The following is a 15743-nucleotide window of genomic DNA, read 5'->3' on the forward strand; positions in this document are numbered from 1 at the left end:
GCCTGGAGAAGGCTCAGGAGGATATCAATGATGTGTATAAATGCCTGCAGGAAGGGTGCAAGCAGGACAGAGCCAGGCTCTGTGTAATGGTGTCCAATGAAAGGACCAGAGCAACAGGCACAACCTGAAACACAGGAGGATCCCTCTGAACATCAAGAAACACTTTTTCACAGTGAGGGCAACTGAGCACTGGCACAGGTTGCCCAGACAGGTTGTGGAGTCTCCATCCTTGAAGATATTCACAAGCTGTCTTGACACAGTCCTGGGCAACCAGGCTGGCTCTGCTTTAGCAGTGTGGTCAGACAAGCTGCCCCTAAGAGGTCCCGTCCAACCTTCCACTCTGTGATTCTCTGAGGCGTTCGTGCACTGAACAGAGCACCCCATGGAGACACTCACGAGGATGCTAATTTTTACACTTGCCATAGGATTTACCTGGTATGTGTTAAACATGGCCAAAACCTGGTCATAACATGGCCTAAACATTGACCGCAAAGAATAAATGGAAAAGACTCACAAGTCACAAAATATGAGGGTGACCTGCCAAAAGAAATTGTTGTATGGGATCCTAGAGATCCAGATGGAATTAAGATGTGTTTTTAGCACTTTCTCTATCACAAACACTCATTTCTGTATTTTGTGATCATCTTCTACACCAGTTGTTTTTGCTCATGTTGTAGATGTACATTACAAATTTGTATGTGCACATACAGCATTTGTGGCCCTAGCATAAGAAAAAGACAGATAAAAATAGGACCTCACTTCTCCAAACTTGCCGTATGATTGTGTTTTTTCAAACAAGCATTTAAACATTGTTTTTAACCACAGAAATCAGATACCAAGAAAACTTTAATCTTATTCCTGCAAAATCAAAATGGAGCTTCTAAGTCATAGCACAGCGTGGGAGAAAGTGCCTTTCATGCTCACTGGAGGAAGTTATTTCAGACTGTGAATTTCATTGGTATTTCTCCTACTAAGGTGCCCTGACCCTCCTGACTGAGAGTTGCCCCTGTTAGCACAGCAAGCCCCTCTCGGCAGCCAGGCTTAGCGAAGCCACAGGCACATGGGAACAGTGGTGGTTGTGTGGCCCACACACAGGGCTTCAGGCCCACATTTTGGGACTAAAATCAAGGGAATGTGGAAGGAAGCTCCCAAAGGTGCTGCCATGTTGTGCTCCACTGCTCGGGATGTTGAAATGAGCTGTGCCACCCCTCTGACTGTCGTGACGTGGGGCTGCAACATCATTTCCAGAGCTGGTGCTGCATGTGCAGAGCAAAGTCAGTCATGTCATGCAGAAGCAGATTTCAGCTGCTTTGTTATTCAGTATTTCCCACTTAGATTTAGGGCCAGATCAGATTTCAAACATATCAAAGCTCCAGTAATTGTTTTCTTCCGATTTTTATCACAAATTGGTTGGAATCTTCATATTTTTATTCCTCTACAGTTCCCATCAAATCAAGTTAAAGCCTCCAAAACATTGTCCTCCCATGTAACTGCTGTTACTGAATGGACAGAAGAATGTCAAAATCAGGGATTCTCCTAATTTCTGCTCTACAGCCAGATGAGTAATGGTGACCTGGGATGCAGGGGCTGAGCTGTGGAAAATCCCTGCCTGTTGCATCAAAACTGAAAGCAGCTGGAGATTTCTGTGTCTACACCCAAAGCTTCCTGAGAGTGTTTTGCACTAGAAGAGAGAAAAGGTAACCAAAGTCGATGGGGAAAGCAAAAAGGGAGAGGCGATGATGATACAATGGAAAGAGGAGGCACAAACTTCCTGCTGTGTCTCTGTGAAAGGGCTGTTACCTCATTTGTTATGCTGCCTTGCCCTCAGAAAGTCCAACTCCAAATCATCTCTCAACTCTGGGAAATCCCACCAGATGTAAACAACTACCTGAGAGTGGCTTTGCACCCGAAGAAGAAGCCGTGGATGAAGCGCAGTGATGGATCTCCCCGCACGTGTGCAGGTGCCTGCCTGCAGGCGCAGCAATTCGTGAGCTTTCCTCGCCAGCCACAGCCACCACCATGGCTGGGCTCAGCTGCTGGCCTCAAGAACCTGATCCCAATGGAGCTGCAGCCTGGCTTTCCTGCTGGGCTGCGAAGCAACATCCATGGCAAGGTCTCCAGCAGCAAAAGGAGGCTGCAGGCAGCCTTCATGGGATGGCAGAGAGTGGTGTGCTGTGATGATGATGTGACTCTGAGGTGCACATCTATCCTGAAATACCCAACATCTGGCTCTGGGAAGCATCATGTGGTGGCCACCAGGCAGGGGCCTGGCTGGAGTCATGCCATGGTTAAGGACCATGATGCACATTTCAGGAAAGAGACCCTCCATGCTGAATGTTTGCACAGCGCTCCCCCAGAAGGTGTCCCCTGTGTCCTGGCTGGGTCTCTGGCACCAGGGACACCCTGGGACAGCAGGTCCTGCTCACGCTGGGATGGATACCTGGGCTGTGGGACTCTGCTTGCTCCCTGCCAGGCCCAAGGAAGTTTATGCAAACATGGACACAACAGAAGAAAGCCTAGATGAACTTTGAAGTTGAACCTCACTCCTCAAATCCCACACAACATTCCACTGGGTTCAGTAAAGGGCAGTATGTCTTAAATGAGAGGGCTGCAAACTGGGGTGGAAAGGTCTTCTCTACCCTGTCTGAGGGGGGATCCCCTTTCAGCTCATCCAGTGTTGCAGAGGCAGGGAGTGGGTCCCCACAGCTGGGAAGGGGATCCCCTCAGTCCCTCTCCCCATCGAAAAGGGCCTTGCCTGCTGTGCAGCACAGAGTGGTGCAGCCCCGCTGGGCTTGCTGGAGCCGTGCAAACGGGTGGAGCTGGGCTGCACTCCTGTAGCACAGCACCTGCTGCACACAGGGCAGGAGCGTGTTTTGCACAAAAGAAGAACCCACTTCCTTTCTTTTGCATTGCAAAAAGAAAAATAAAATCAGGCAGAGAGCATTGCTTTCCCTCTGTCTTATTCCCAAGGCCCTGGGCACAATTGTTACCCTGGACACGGCTGTCACCCAGAACTTTGGGCTCCTCCACCTGTTTTCAAGGCTGGTGATGCCACTTGGGTCATCTCCCTCCTCTGCGCAGGGGCTGAGACCCCTCCGACCCTGCTGTATCCAGGCCCCCTTTTGACACAGCGATGGCATTTCCCACTCCCATGGCTCCCAGGAGAGGTCCTCCATCCCCAGGCGGGTGGCAGGTCATGGGTCATCAGCACATGATTCCCCTTCTGGGATCTGCAGCTCTCTTTTCAGTGCCTGTGTGAGCCCAGGGGACCGGAGGGATTATACAAAGGGGGTGTTTACTCAGAAAAGTCCCGGGCATAAATTTGCATCACAAACCTCCCCGTCCGTCCCTGCCAAGCAATGGGGATTCCGACGGATCCGAGGAGTTGTGGGGACCTGGGAATGGAAGCCAATGGCATTTTGCTGAGCTTCATCCAAATTTATTTCCTCAACGGTGTGTGAATCTGTGGAGATAAAACTCCCATGTGAGAGACTGTAGTGAAGGCGGACAGGAGCTTTGCACCATCAGTGCCACAGTGAGCCTGAACTGATGTGACCAGTATTTTTTTCAGCTGCGGCTGTGTGTCGTGCAGTGCTTTAGGGAGATGAAAGGATGGTCCTGGATCCACTCGCCAGTGTGGGCTCAGGACTTTTGTAGAGGTAACACTTCTGCAGTGTTAGATCCATTGGCTGTTTTCACCGTCGTGATGAAACAGCTCACAAACTTCCGAGCCCCACGCAAGTCTGATTAGCTTAACTCTTGACAGATGTGCAAGTAGAAAATCCCCATTTTACTAGGGAATATTGTTAATAATTTACTCAGCAGTTATTCTGTTATTAGCAGACCTTTCCCTCCGTGTAATATAAACCCTCGAATAACAAAAGTATCTCCATTAACAGATGCTTGTTAGCCGATTTTCACTATTACTCTTGCTAGGTGCCTTCAATTTCTAGTAAGTTCATGACAATAATGTGTAATTTCTATACAGATGACTCACGGTACATGAGTACACAGATTAGTACTGAGTTTAATGTCACTGTTTTAAAACATTAGCAATATTAGGCAATTAAATAATAATTTGAGCTTTACTGACCCAGAGGGAAATATTTAGCTTAACTGTAATTTTAACCTTGGTATTTCTTGGCTTCAGTTTTTCAGTAGCATCCCAAACGCCCTGTGATGGGAATTTCCTGATATATTAGGAATTTTTTGGAGGGATAAAACCAGACACCAGCAAGATCATCATCACCACCACCACGAAAACCCCCCAAACCCTAGAACCACTAAAAAGAGCATAAAAATTCCTCTTGGGATTTGAAAACCCCAGCGGTCTCCAGTAAAACAGGCACCATGGGGAAGGCCATCCTGCTGGTCACAGGGCAGGCTGCGCTTCTGCAAACATTTTGGGAAGTGCTAGGAAGGAAAGTACTCTCTCCGTGCTGTAAGACGCCCACATATAGGGCTGAGGGCTAAATCACAGCCCTCCACTGCTCGGCACCCTGTGGGGACAGAGCCTGCCGTGAGAGTTCCAGCTGGGACAAGGGGCTTTGTCCCACCTGCACCACGCAATGTATCATCTTAATAACAAAAATACTTCTCCACTAAGGGCAAATTGTTTCATTCTACTCAATCCCTGCCCTAAGGAGCTGTGCCTGGTGATGTCTCCGTGTGTGTGAAAGGCAAATCTGAGTTTCACCACAGGCACTGCGTGGCTTGCACTGGCCACAGACACAATAAGATCCTTTGAAGATTTACCACAACTTTAATGGAAAAGCTGCCGTGGTCTGATCGTGCTGCCGTGGCCGTGTGTGTGTGCCCGGGGTGAGCACTCTGGACCGCACGTGAACCAGAGCTGAAGTTGTTTTCATCGTTCAGTTGCATTTCGCATCCTTGTAGAAGCTTTCAGAGTAAAACCCGAAGTTGGCTCAGATGTCGGGAGCGATTGCCGCGCAGGTACAGTCATTTATCTTCTCCAGGGCAGCCACTACTGAGAATATCCCCCGCGGCGGCAGCGTGCCTCTCACACAGCAAAAGGGAAAAAAAAAAGCCCCACCCAGAAAGAACACAAGGTTTTACTAACCCGAAGTAAAAAAAACCAACCCAACAAACAAAAAACCCCCAAACCTCACGGTGCTTTTATAATGTGAGCGAATCCCGGGAGGCGCTCACACGGCCGGGGAGCCCGAGTGCCGGGCGCGGGCAGGAGGCTCCGCGCCCGCCGCCCCCCAAAACTCGGGCAGGAGGAGGAGGAAGAGGAGGAGGTGAAGGCGGCGGCACCGCTGCTCTCAGGTTGGAGCCCCCGACTTCCCTTTCGTGCATGTGGGTTGGAGCATCTCAGCCCCTCGGGTCCGCGCCGCGGCGGGCGAGAGGCAGCGCTGCGCCCGTCCTGCCCCATCCCGCCCGTCCCGGTGCGGCGGCGCTCGGAGCGGAGCCGGGCTGCGGGAGGCGGCAGCGGGCGGTGAGCGGCGGGCGGGGGGCGCGTCCCGGGAGCTGCTGCAGCCCGCGGCCCAGGGAACACCGCTGTCCCCGGCCGGGAGCGCGGACCCCGTGCCCAAAGCGGGGCGAGCGGCGGGAGGGCGTGCGGGAAGCGGGGGTTCGATGCCGGAGTGTTCCCAGCTCCCTGATCGGACGAGCATGGAGCACGGGATTTTTGGGGAAGGTTGGGGGGGGGGGGGGGTTGGAGGGAAGGCTAGGTTTTTTGCCTCTCTTTGAATTTCTTCAGTTTTGCTCCTGCTTTGGTCCCGCCCGAGGGTTGCGAAGGTGCTCCTCAGCACTTCTGCCCGCCGGTCCCGCAGACCTCCCGGCCCCCGGCCCCTCCAGGTTTTGGGCATTTTCTCCGTGGAGCTCCCCATTCCCCTCGCAGTAATGAGTAAATTACATCATTGCCACCAGATGAGTTTGGGACCTTCCTTGTGTGACAGGCAATTCCCCCTCCCAGCACCCCCAGTCCTTTCTCATATTGATTGGACTTGGGAAAAAACAAAATTAAGAGGAGCTCGTGATAAGAAAAGGAGAATGAGCCACAACCACTGTTGAGATGCTCTCACCAAAATCACAAGAGAAGCATTTTTCCAAATGACTCGAGCTGTATGCTGCCAGGGGGGTGGCTGGAGCAGGGGACAGGGCTTTTGCTTTGTGGTGAGGGCCAGCTCTAAGGGTGCCACTCCTGTTATCAATAAGCTGCAAGTTTCATGTCTGTTCTTATTCCAAGGGAGAGAACAAGAGCTTGTGAGGCACTGCAGAAATGGCTCTTGTGGAGGATGTGTTCCTGCCCACCAACCTCACCTCCAGCAACCATAGCAGCTGCAACGTGCACAACCACCACTTGTCAACCAAAGTCACCTTCTCCCTTTTCTACATCATCCTGCTGGTGTTCGGTGCCTGTGGGAATGTCCTGGCCCTCTGTATCACCTTCCAGCACAGGAAGAAGAAACTCAACTCCACCGACCTCTACCTGGTCAACCTGGCCCTCTCCGATGCCCTCTTCACCCTGGCACTGCCAGGCAGGATTGCCTACTACATCCTGGAGTCTGACTGGCCTTTTGGGGACTGGTTCTGCCGGATCACAGCTTTCATTTTCTACATGAACACCTATGTGAGCATCTACTTCATGACCTGTGTGAGCGTGGACCGCTACGTTGCTGTGGTACGCACCAGGCACCCCAGCAGGATTCGGAAGATGAGCCGTGCCAGGGGCATCTGTGTCCTCATCTGGTCCTTGGTGTTCCTGCAGACGGCTCCACTGCTCCTGTGGCCCATGACGCGAAGGATGGGAGACAAACTGACATGCATGGAGTACTTCAACTTTGAGGAGATTCCCAATCTGCCCTACCTGCTCCTGGTGGCCTGCATGCTTGGCTTCTTCCTGCCTGTGGGCATCATCTTGGTCTGCTACGTGAGGATCAACCTCAAGCTCTGCCAGACAGCCAAGGAGAACTCGCTGACAGTGAAGAACAGGCACCACCACCGGGCCTTCACCGTCATCCTGGTGGTGCTGCTGGCTGTCCTGCTCTGCTTCAGTCCCTACCACCTCAACATTGTCCAGTTCATGGTCAGGAAGATCCTCTATCAGCCATCCTGCCGTGAGCAGCAAGCCTTCAAGATGTCCCTGCAAGTCACTGTGGCATTCATGAACTTCAACTGCTGCATCGACCCCATCATCTACTTCTTCGCCTTCCGGGGCTACAAGCGGAGGCTGCTCCGCATCTTCAGGAACAGCGGTTCACTGGCCACCTCCTCCACTGCCAAGACCCCCTCGGACAGCAACAGCAACAGCCAGCCGCCCGGCTCCGTCTCTGTCTAGCAGCACAGCCCCCTCCCTTTTGCCCCGGCCTGCGACTTATGGACCATCCCTGATGGCAGGAGGCAGAGTCGAGCTGCAGGACCAGCACCTTCAACAAGCTCCATCATTCCCCTGCCTGGAGCCAGGGGTTCTCATGAAGCCAACCTCGCAGGGACACAGCCCTGCCTGGCTCTGCCTGCCTGGCTCTGTGCTCAGCGCTGCTGGACCTGCCAGCCTGGAGCACAGAGCGGCACATTTTCATCTGAACCCCGGAGGAGGCAGCTTGTGCAGCTGCTCTGGCTGGCAAACCCAGCTGGAGGTTTCTCAGCACTGCACTGCACCCCTGTCCCATGCCTGTCCACATCCCCTATGGGGCTCAGGTGTGCTGGTAACCACCATGGATGTTCCTCTGCCCCATTCCCCTGCACTGCCCCTGGAGCACTACAGCAGCATCCCTGCAGGGCTCAGGGCAGACAGCATGGAGCAGACAGACTCAGGGCATTTCAGGAGAAGGCTGGAATGTTATCTTCATGCAGAAGATGGCCTACAGCCCCTTCTCCACACTGACAAACATCAGCTCCACTCTCTCCCCACCCAGCATCCCACTCCTGCACCTGGGCTCTGCTTGGGGCAAGCAGTAAATGTGGGGCGTGTGGGAGATGCTGGAAAAGCCCTCCCCCAAGGAAGAGGGGCGAGGATGTGAATTTGTAGAGCTCCTGGATGTGCTGCTGCCTACATTCACCACTTGCGTGACTGCTTCTTCCCCAGGGTGCCCTTCCTCACAGCTGATGGCACTGCAGTCACCCTGGGACCCTCTGCTAGGAAGGGCACGGTGGGGATGGCCTGGAGCCCAGCCTAGCTCTAAGGCTGCAAACTTGCCCTGGATGCACAGGGTGGGGGGGAAACCTTCCCATTAGTCCTTAATTTGAAGGCAGTAGAGAAATAGGCACAAGAACAGAGGGTGGCCTTATGTGACCTTGATCGACTTTGAAGCTGGTGCCCTGAGGAGTCGGAGAGCCTTGCTAAGGAAGTTGTGACTATTGCCAGAGCAAGAGGAGGAGCCCTGGGACATCAGGTTCCCGTTGAGGTTTGTGCCTCTCAGACAAGGAGAAAGTTGGCAGGAGCCTCCTCAGCTCTTTTCTGAAGTCGCTAGACTATGATAAAAAACCCACGCATAGGATTTCACAGTTCCTGGCATGTCTGGCCTTTTGTTTGAAGTTGGAAGGGACAGACACACACAGAGACATGAAAAGGAAAAAAAAAAAAAAGCTGCTTAATTTGCTGGAAAGTATACCTGAAAAAGTTTCGTGAATAGACGCTTTCGATGAATACAAATCATTCTTTAAGGTAATAACCTTTTTTATGCCTAGAAAGTTAATAACAGTCACATGCAGCCCTTTATTGTTTTAAATGCACATGAATGAGCTTTTGGACGGTGATGGTTTTATGTATGGTATGGGTCACTGTAGCATCCTGAAGGCTGACTAAGAGGGATGCCTAAAATAACTCAGGTGGGAAACAGACTCTAGTAGGTCCTTTCTGGAGGCTATCTGAACCCTCCCCAAAGCAGGTCTAACCTCAGTGCTGACCTGCAGAGAGCCTTTGTCCTGAAAAGCATATTACAATGGACAAGAAAGAGCTGGGATGCAATAATATAAGGGTATCAGTGGTCTGCACACCCTTGAAAGAGTCTGGCTAGGCTGGTAATTGCCGTACAGTTACATTGTCCTTTTAACGTCTCTGGGATGTGATGGCTGGAAGGGAATCTCTGCATCACCTCATCCAACAGCCTACCCAAAGCAGGAGTGTGGTTGGCATCATGTCAGGCTGGACATGGCTTCATCCAGACAAGGCTTGGAAACTCCAGGAAAGGAGGGTCCCCTTGCTGAGGTGACAGTTCCCACGCTGCATTGCCCTCTGGATAAAAACATTTTTCCCACTGTCTGTGAACCTCCCCATCCACAGCTGGTGGCTGTTGCCCCTAATATCACCTACTCGTGCTATGAAGATCTTGGCTCTGTTATCTTTGTAACTCAAATTCCACGGGACTGTATTGGGGGTTGAGAAGTGGTTCGTAGCTATTGGTCTCCATGTGAACACCAGAGCAGGGGTCTGCAGCAGTGGCCAACCCTTCTTCTCAAGACCAAGGCATTGAGATGTTTTGCCAGGCCGCAGCCCACAGCTGAGAAAAAGCCAATCTATGACCAAGCCTTCTCAGGAAAAGCTGGAGTATGAACATAACCTCGTTTGCTCCTCATTGGACTGTTTTTCTCAGAAGTACTTTATTAAGAAAGGTACCTCTATCTCTTGCCACCAATAGGAGACTTTGGAATAGACCTGTTGGAGCAAGTCCAGAAGAGCTGAAGAGTTGAGTGTAGTGCTGCAAAATGAAGGAGGGGTCCGGCCTTCCTCCTCTAGATGGACGCCAGCCTGGGCTCCTTTAGTTTTGAAAATAGCAATCCAGGGACAGCAGGTTATTAGCTGGAGCTGAGGGAACATCCATGGGATGGAAAAGGAAGGGACTTGTGCAGAATGGGTCAAGAGAAGTCTGGGCAAAGGAGAACTCTGAAGAACTCTGTATTGCCCAGACTAGCTTGCCCACCTGTGGGTGCTCCCTGGCTGCTTGAAAATGGAGCATTTCACTAAAATTGAAGAGAAACCATACAGAGCATTTTGTCTAGAGGCACAATAACATTTTCCTACACTTCGCTGTTCACCCACTCGGTCCAAGCTCCTCACGTGATGCTTGCTGTACCCCGCTGTCCCAGCAGCTACCGCCCCCTGCCACACTTTGACCCACCAGCGGTCACTTGGAATCACAGAAACACAGAATCACAGGACCACTTAGGTTGGAAAAGACCTCTGAGATCATCAAGACCAGCCATCAACCCAGCGCTGCCAAGGCCATCGCTAAACCATGTCCCCAAGTGCAGCATCTGTGTGTCTTTTAAATACCTCTCCACCGGCTCCCTTCGGCCGCTGCTCCTGCCTTTCCCCCGGCTCCCCCGGGGTGCAGACCCCCGAAGCCCCCGGCTGGGGGTACCCGTGGCGGGGGGAGCCCGCAGGGCGCAGTGCCCGCCCCGACGGTGCCTTCGGGCGAGAGGGACAGCGCCGCTTCCCGCCGAAAGAGGGAGCCGGAACCTTTACTCGGTGTTAAAAAAGACGCCCACGAATCTAAGAAGACGATGACATCCGCGGCTGGTGCTTCCCCCACGCGTCTGCTGCTGCCACGTAGGAATGTGGCGCCTTTCGTAAGCCGGGTGGTTGTGGCGTGGGTGGGAAGCACACGACAGCACACTGGGATCGAAGGCATTCCGTGCAGAGAGTCATAACTGCACAGTACGCAGGTAATTCTTGCTTTTGTGCAGCCCATTGCTGCTGTACTGTCTTCTAAGAAGAGAAAACTGCACTTTTATCTAAGGGCAGAGAGTACCCTTTGTGGACACACAACCATAGGTAATACATGCACAGATACAGGATATAGTATACTGGCTGCATCAAAAGCAGCATGACCAGCAGGTCAAGGGAGATGATTTTGTCCCTATATTCAACTTTGGTGAGATCCCACCTGGAATACTGCATCTGGGGTCCCCAGCACAGGAACAACATAGACCTGTTGGAGAAAGTCCAGAAGAGGGCCACCAAGATAATTCAGGTTCTGGAGCACCTCTCCTTTGAAGACAGGATGAGAGACTTGGGGTTGTTCAGCCTGGAGAAGGATCCAGGGAAGCCTTAGAGCACTGAAAAGCTAAAGCTTTAGTACCTAAAGCTGGAGAGGGATTTTTGCCAAGGTCCTGTTTTGACAAGAGCCTGTAGCGACAGGATAAGGGGGAATGGCTTTAAACTGAAAGAGGGCAGATTTAGATGAGGTATTAGGACAAAGTTCTTTACTTTGAGGGTGGTGAGACACTGGAACAGGTGGTCCAGAGAAGCTGTGGATGACCCATCCCTGGAAGTGTTCAAGGGCTGGGTTGGTTGCTGCTGCTTTGAGCAACCTGGTCTAGTGGAAGGTGTCCCTGCCCATGGCAGGGGGGCTGGACAGAGCTCAAACAGAACAGCTTTTTTTCCCTTAGCCATGGTTCCCAACTTCCACACCTCTTCAGTCTGTGCTTTAAATTGTCCTGAACTGAAACTATAGCATGTCACACATAATATTTGTAAGCCATCTTTGTAAGCCATTAAAATACTGTAATGTAAAAATGCACATATCCACTAAAAATAAAAGCTTCTCACGGCCAAGTAACAAGCCCTGGTGTGATTGATCAGGCCAAGCAATGTGGGCAACTCTTTTCTCCTCAGAAGTGCATGTGTGCCTCTCCCCCCCACAAGCAAATGACCAGAAGCAGCAAGGGGCAAGCACAAGCTCTCAATCCACTTCCCTTACACTGGTGGTGGGCTCTCATGGAACAGGGAGTTATAAATCACCTTCCGTAGGAAAAGCAGCAGGACCTGGGAGGAGCTGTGTTCTTTCTGGAGGAGGTGTCTCCACAGCTGGGAGGGGATGCCAGGAGAAGTCAGGCTGGCAGGACTAACAGTGCTTTGAAAGCCAGAAGCATCTGCACTCTCACATACGAGTGGCTCCAGGGCTTGTGGCACTGCCCAGTTGATGGGATTACACTGCTTTCTCACTTGCCACACCTACCACCTCCTGCAAAACTGACCAAATAAAATGTGAGGATTCCCCTATCAGACACCCCTGAAAAAAAAAAGAGTGGATTTTCAGTACAAGATTAGCCACAACCTTGCATATTTTAATTTTCCACATGAAATCCTGTGAATTCTTTTAAACTTAACTAAGTGCAATGTGACACTCTGTCCCCTTTCTCTGAGCAGCTCTTGTCCTTCTGTCCTCAGTTCTACTTTGCTCCTCTTTCCTAAACTCTCTGGATTTGCTCAGTTCCACCTGCCTCATCTCTCTCAAGTCCTTTCCTTTGCAATCTTATGTGATACTTATGGTCCTTACCTATCCCCAGCCAAAAGGCCAGATCCTGCTTTCAGGTCAGCCATGATCCTGGAATTTTTCACCCATTTTTAAAGTATGTATAGTCCTGCTTTCTCCATTGCAACCATTCAGGTTTAGAAACAGCCCCCTACAAACACGTGTGAGTCAAACTAACTTCTCCTTCCTCTTAAAACTCTCCTCTGGAAAACAAATGATGACAGCTGAACTACCAATGTGCTGAGCTTCTCAACAGTCACACCCATTTGTCTGGTCATATCATTCCTCTGCTCCCACCACTGGCATCTCACCAAACACTGCTGGAAGCACACACCCTCTTTCAGAGTGGACTTTCTGGGGCCAAAGAATCCCTTTATATATGGAAACAGGAGGAATGTAATTCTACTAAAAATTAAACCAGTATTTTTTAAGTAAACAGGCACGCATTTTATACATATATAAATAAATATGCATGCACATGTGCATATATATAAACACATACAGTGTTTGTGTGTTCATGTGACTCTCCTAGTAAAATAGTACTTATGCTCATTTATATAAAATACTGATTACTGTGGCCACCCAGTTAAAGAAAGCGAATCTCATGTAGGTTTTTCTTGTGGAAAAACACACAAGAAATTAATTGCACTTTTGTATCAAATCCCTCTATTAGTTCAAATGAATGCTGCGCATTTATTGATCCTCAAACAGATGCAGTTCTCCCCACAGCATGGGAGTTGTAGTTCAGAGTGTTTCCAAAGCTGGGTGCCTTTGCAACTCCAAATACACACATCTGAGAGAGGGGGGTCTTTGAATACAGACTTTTAATTTTCTTTAACAAACTCTTAGCTCCACTTAAATTCAGCGAACCAATACATACATATTCTCACTCACTCTCTGTATATATGCACATGCATACACACATATATGCATATATATAATCATATATATACATATACATACAAACAGGAGAGCCAGAAACGTTGTCCTTTGCCCAGCACCTTGCAGTAAGTTTTTCTGGCTCGTTCTTCTGTTCCAGACAAGAAGAACAAGACCTTTTCTCCACCACAGTTCCAAAAGGCACTGGTAAGTGCTAGACAGCACAGGCCGGTGCATGACCCAGCTGCGACAGTCCCTGGGCTCGCTCAGTAACAGGCAGCCTTTAACACTTGCTTCAGGGAGGAAAATGGTTTTGGTAGGTCTTGAGACCAATCAATCTCCATCTTGGCAAAAAATTAAGGCTTGAGAACCTGAGCCTGGTGGCTTGTCAGGTAGATCTCCAAAAATATCAACCCCACTGTGGGTGTATTTCAGTGTTCCATAACCGTCTAGGAAAGTCCCCAAGAAGTTACTCCATTGCTGTCTCACGAGATGACATTCCCAGTCTAGTAGGGAAATTTTAACAGCAGCAGCTGCTTTTACTTCAAAGTATCAAATCTTGGCTTCACTAGAACTAGAGTGAATTTTCTCGTGATTTAAAATCCAAGATGTAGAAAAGTATTCTGCCTTCTTCATGACGCCCAAAAAATATGGCTTGTGTCACACACAGATTAGAAACTGTGTGATGAGACATTCAAAACTGTATCAGACAAATCCTGCGTAGGCTGTGAAGAACATGCTCCTCAAATTCCCAGAAACAGGTAATGAAAATTTCACAATTAAGTGGAAACTGAGTTGTTTTCCAGCTCTAACGTGTGAATCTTTCTTCTATGGTTCTTGCATGAAACACAGACTATTTTCAGCAGCGTCTGAGACCCCTTCTTTTACCACTTCTTCTTTTTTTTTTTTTTTTTTTTTTTTTTTTTTTAAATTTGGAAATCACAACCCTGGAAGCATTTTGAGCACAAACTTTTCTCACAGTTGTCAAGGGGAGTTTTCAACTGACATCACCAACTGACCTGCATTTTACCCCTTATGTTTGACCATGTTTAGCAGAATGCCCAGGGAAATGGGATTTCCCACACAACCGTGACATTTGAATATCCCCTGTACAGGCAACAGTAAGAAAGGATTTACACTTGGAGAATATCCACTTACATCCCCCTTATGCCACGCAACATGTTGTAAAATTCCAAGGGATAAATACTCTTTGTGCTTGTCCCTAGAGCAGGGCAATGTCTGAAAAGGGCACATGTTTTTTTACCCTGGGATAGGAGGACTTTTATTTCCTACAGACAAAATTTGATTTCTGAAGTAATTCACTGGTCTTTATTGCTACTTTTGGATAAAATATTTGTGAAGGAAGAATCAGCATGTTTCAAAGTTAAAACTTTGAAACAAGTTAAAACTTGTTTCAAAACATTTAACTAGTCTGCATATACAAATTATGGTAGGACTTCTTTTTCTTACACGTATCCTTTGCTTTCCAAGACAGCAGGTTTCCAGAGTTCCCTGGGTACAGAAGTGTGGCCTACACACACACACACACACACACACACACAACCTCAGCTTCACACAAGCAAAACCTTTCAATTAAAAAGCAGACCCTCCCTAAATAAGATGATCATAGAAACAAGCCAAACCCTGAAGGAGATTGATCAAAGCCCAAGAAAACACACTGTCATTCAAAAAACCCCTTACCTCACCCACTGGAAAATACCAAAGAAATACATACAGAACACTGAATTAAAGACTTTATCATGTGCTGAAAGCTGCACATATTTGATGCAATTTCTGGATAAGGACTTGTATGCCCCAAGGACTTTTTTCAGTTTTATCAGTCAATTAAAAAAGGAAAAGAGAAGTATCTCTCTCTCCCCCTAAATCTTATCCTATGATTTCCTGGTACATTTTCCAGGCCAAGTGAGACTGCAAAGATCTGTACTGTGGTACACAGTGTTCATCTGGATTTCCAAAACATCCCCTATGCACCTGTTATTGCCTCTGTTACACTTCTTATGACCTATACCTTATTCTAAATGTATGTATGTATTAAATATACCCATGTGTATATAAATAGACACATATGCACACACTGTACACACACAAGTACATACAGAAACACACATGAAATGCATAACATACATGTGTAGATTGATTTTAAGGAGTTGCACTTTGGAATCTTGTATTCCTTCAGGTTGGTTGTATAGAGATGCTCCCCTCTCTCCACCCCACCTCCTGCAACTCCTAAGGTGCTGATACTGAGCACTTCCGAGAGTCAAGCCAAGCAAGCTGATTCAGGAATCAATCTAAACTTCAAACCCAGAATGGCACAAGCTTGGTACATCCGTCCTGTTGCCTCCTGCGCCAGCCTGAATCACTGTAAGTTAATGTTCCAGCCTGTGGTCAACACTAAGTTGCTTCAGACAGCGAGGATTCAACAAATGCAGGACCATCCTCATCTCTGACACTAGAAAACTAGAACTATATATAGAAAAGTTAGACTTTATCATTTCCTTATAAGACAGCACGTAGCCAGCTTAAAAGAAACAAAAGCAGCACACAGGACACCGCATACATCCATTGTTACAGAAGTCCTCTCAGAATCAGCCATGGAAGTCACTCACGTCATTCCAGTTCTGC

The 15743-nt window shown here is 49.1% G+C and overlaps 1 protein-coding gene across 1 annotated transcript; it reads left to right on the plus strand.

The window, feature by feature from the left end:
• The first annotated feature begins 5141 nt into the window (after positions 1–5141).
• Positions 5142–9930, plus strand: LOC121671426 (G-protein coupled receptor 183-like). Its single transcript, XM_042043085.1, has 2 exons — positions 5142–5289; positions 6212–9930. Exon 2 carries the CDS (start codon positions 6245–6247, stop codon positions 7301–7303), a length of 1059 nt encoding a protein of 352 aa, XP_041899019.1. The 5' UTR covers positions 5142–5289; positions 6212–6244; the 3' UTR covers positions 7304–9930.
• Positions 9931–15743: the final 5813 nt, after the last annotated feature.

Source organism: Corvus kubaryi, unplaced genomic scaffold (genome assembly GCF_017639235.1).
Source record: "Corvus kubaryi isolate FWS band 111438036 unplaced genomic scaffold, C.kubaryi_AGA036_p1.0 133, whole genome shotgun sequence".
In the NCBI taxonomy this organism is placed as follows: Eukaryota; Metazoa; Chordata; class Aves; order Passeriformes; family Corvidae; genus Corvus; species Corvus kubaryi.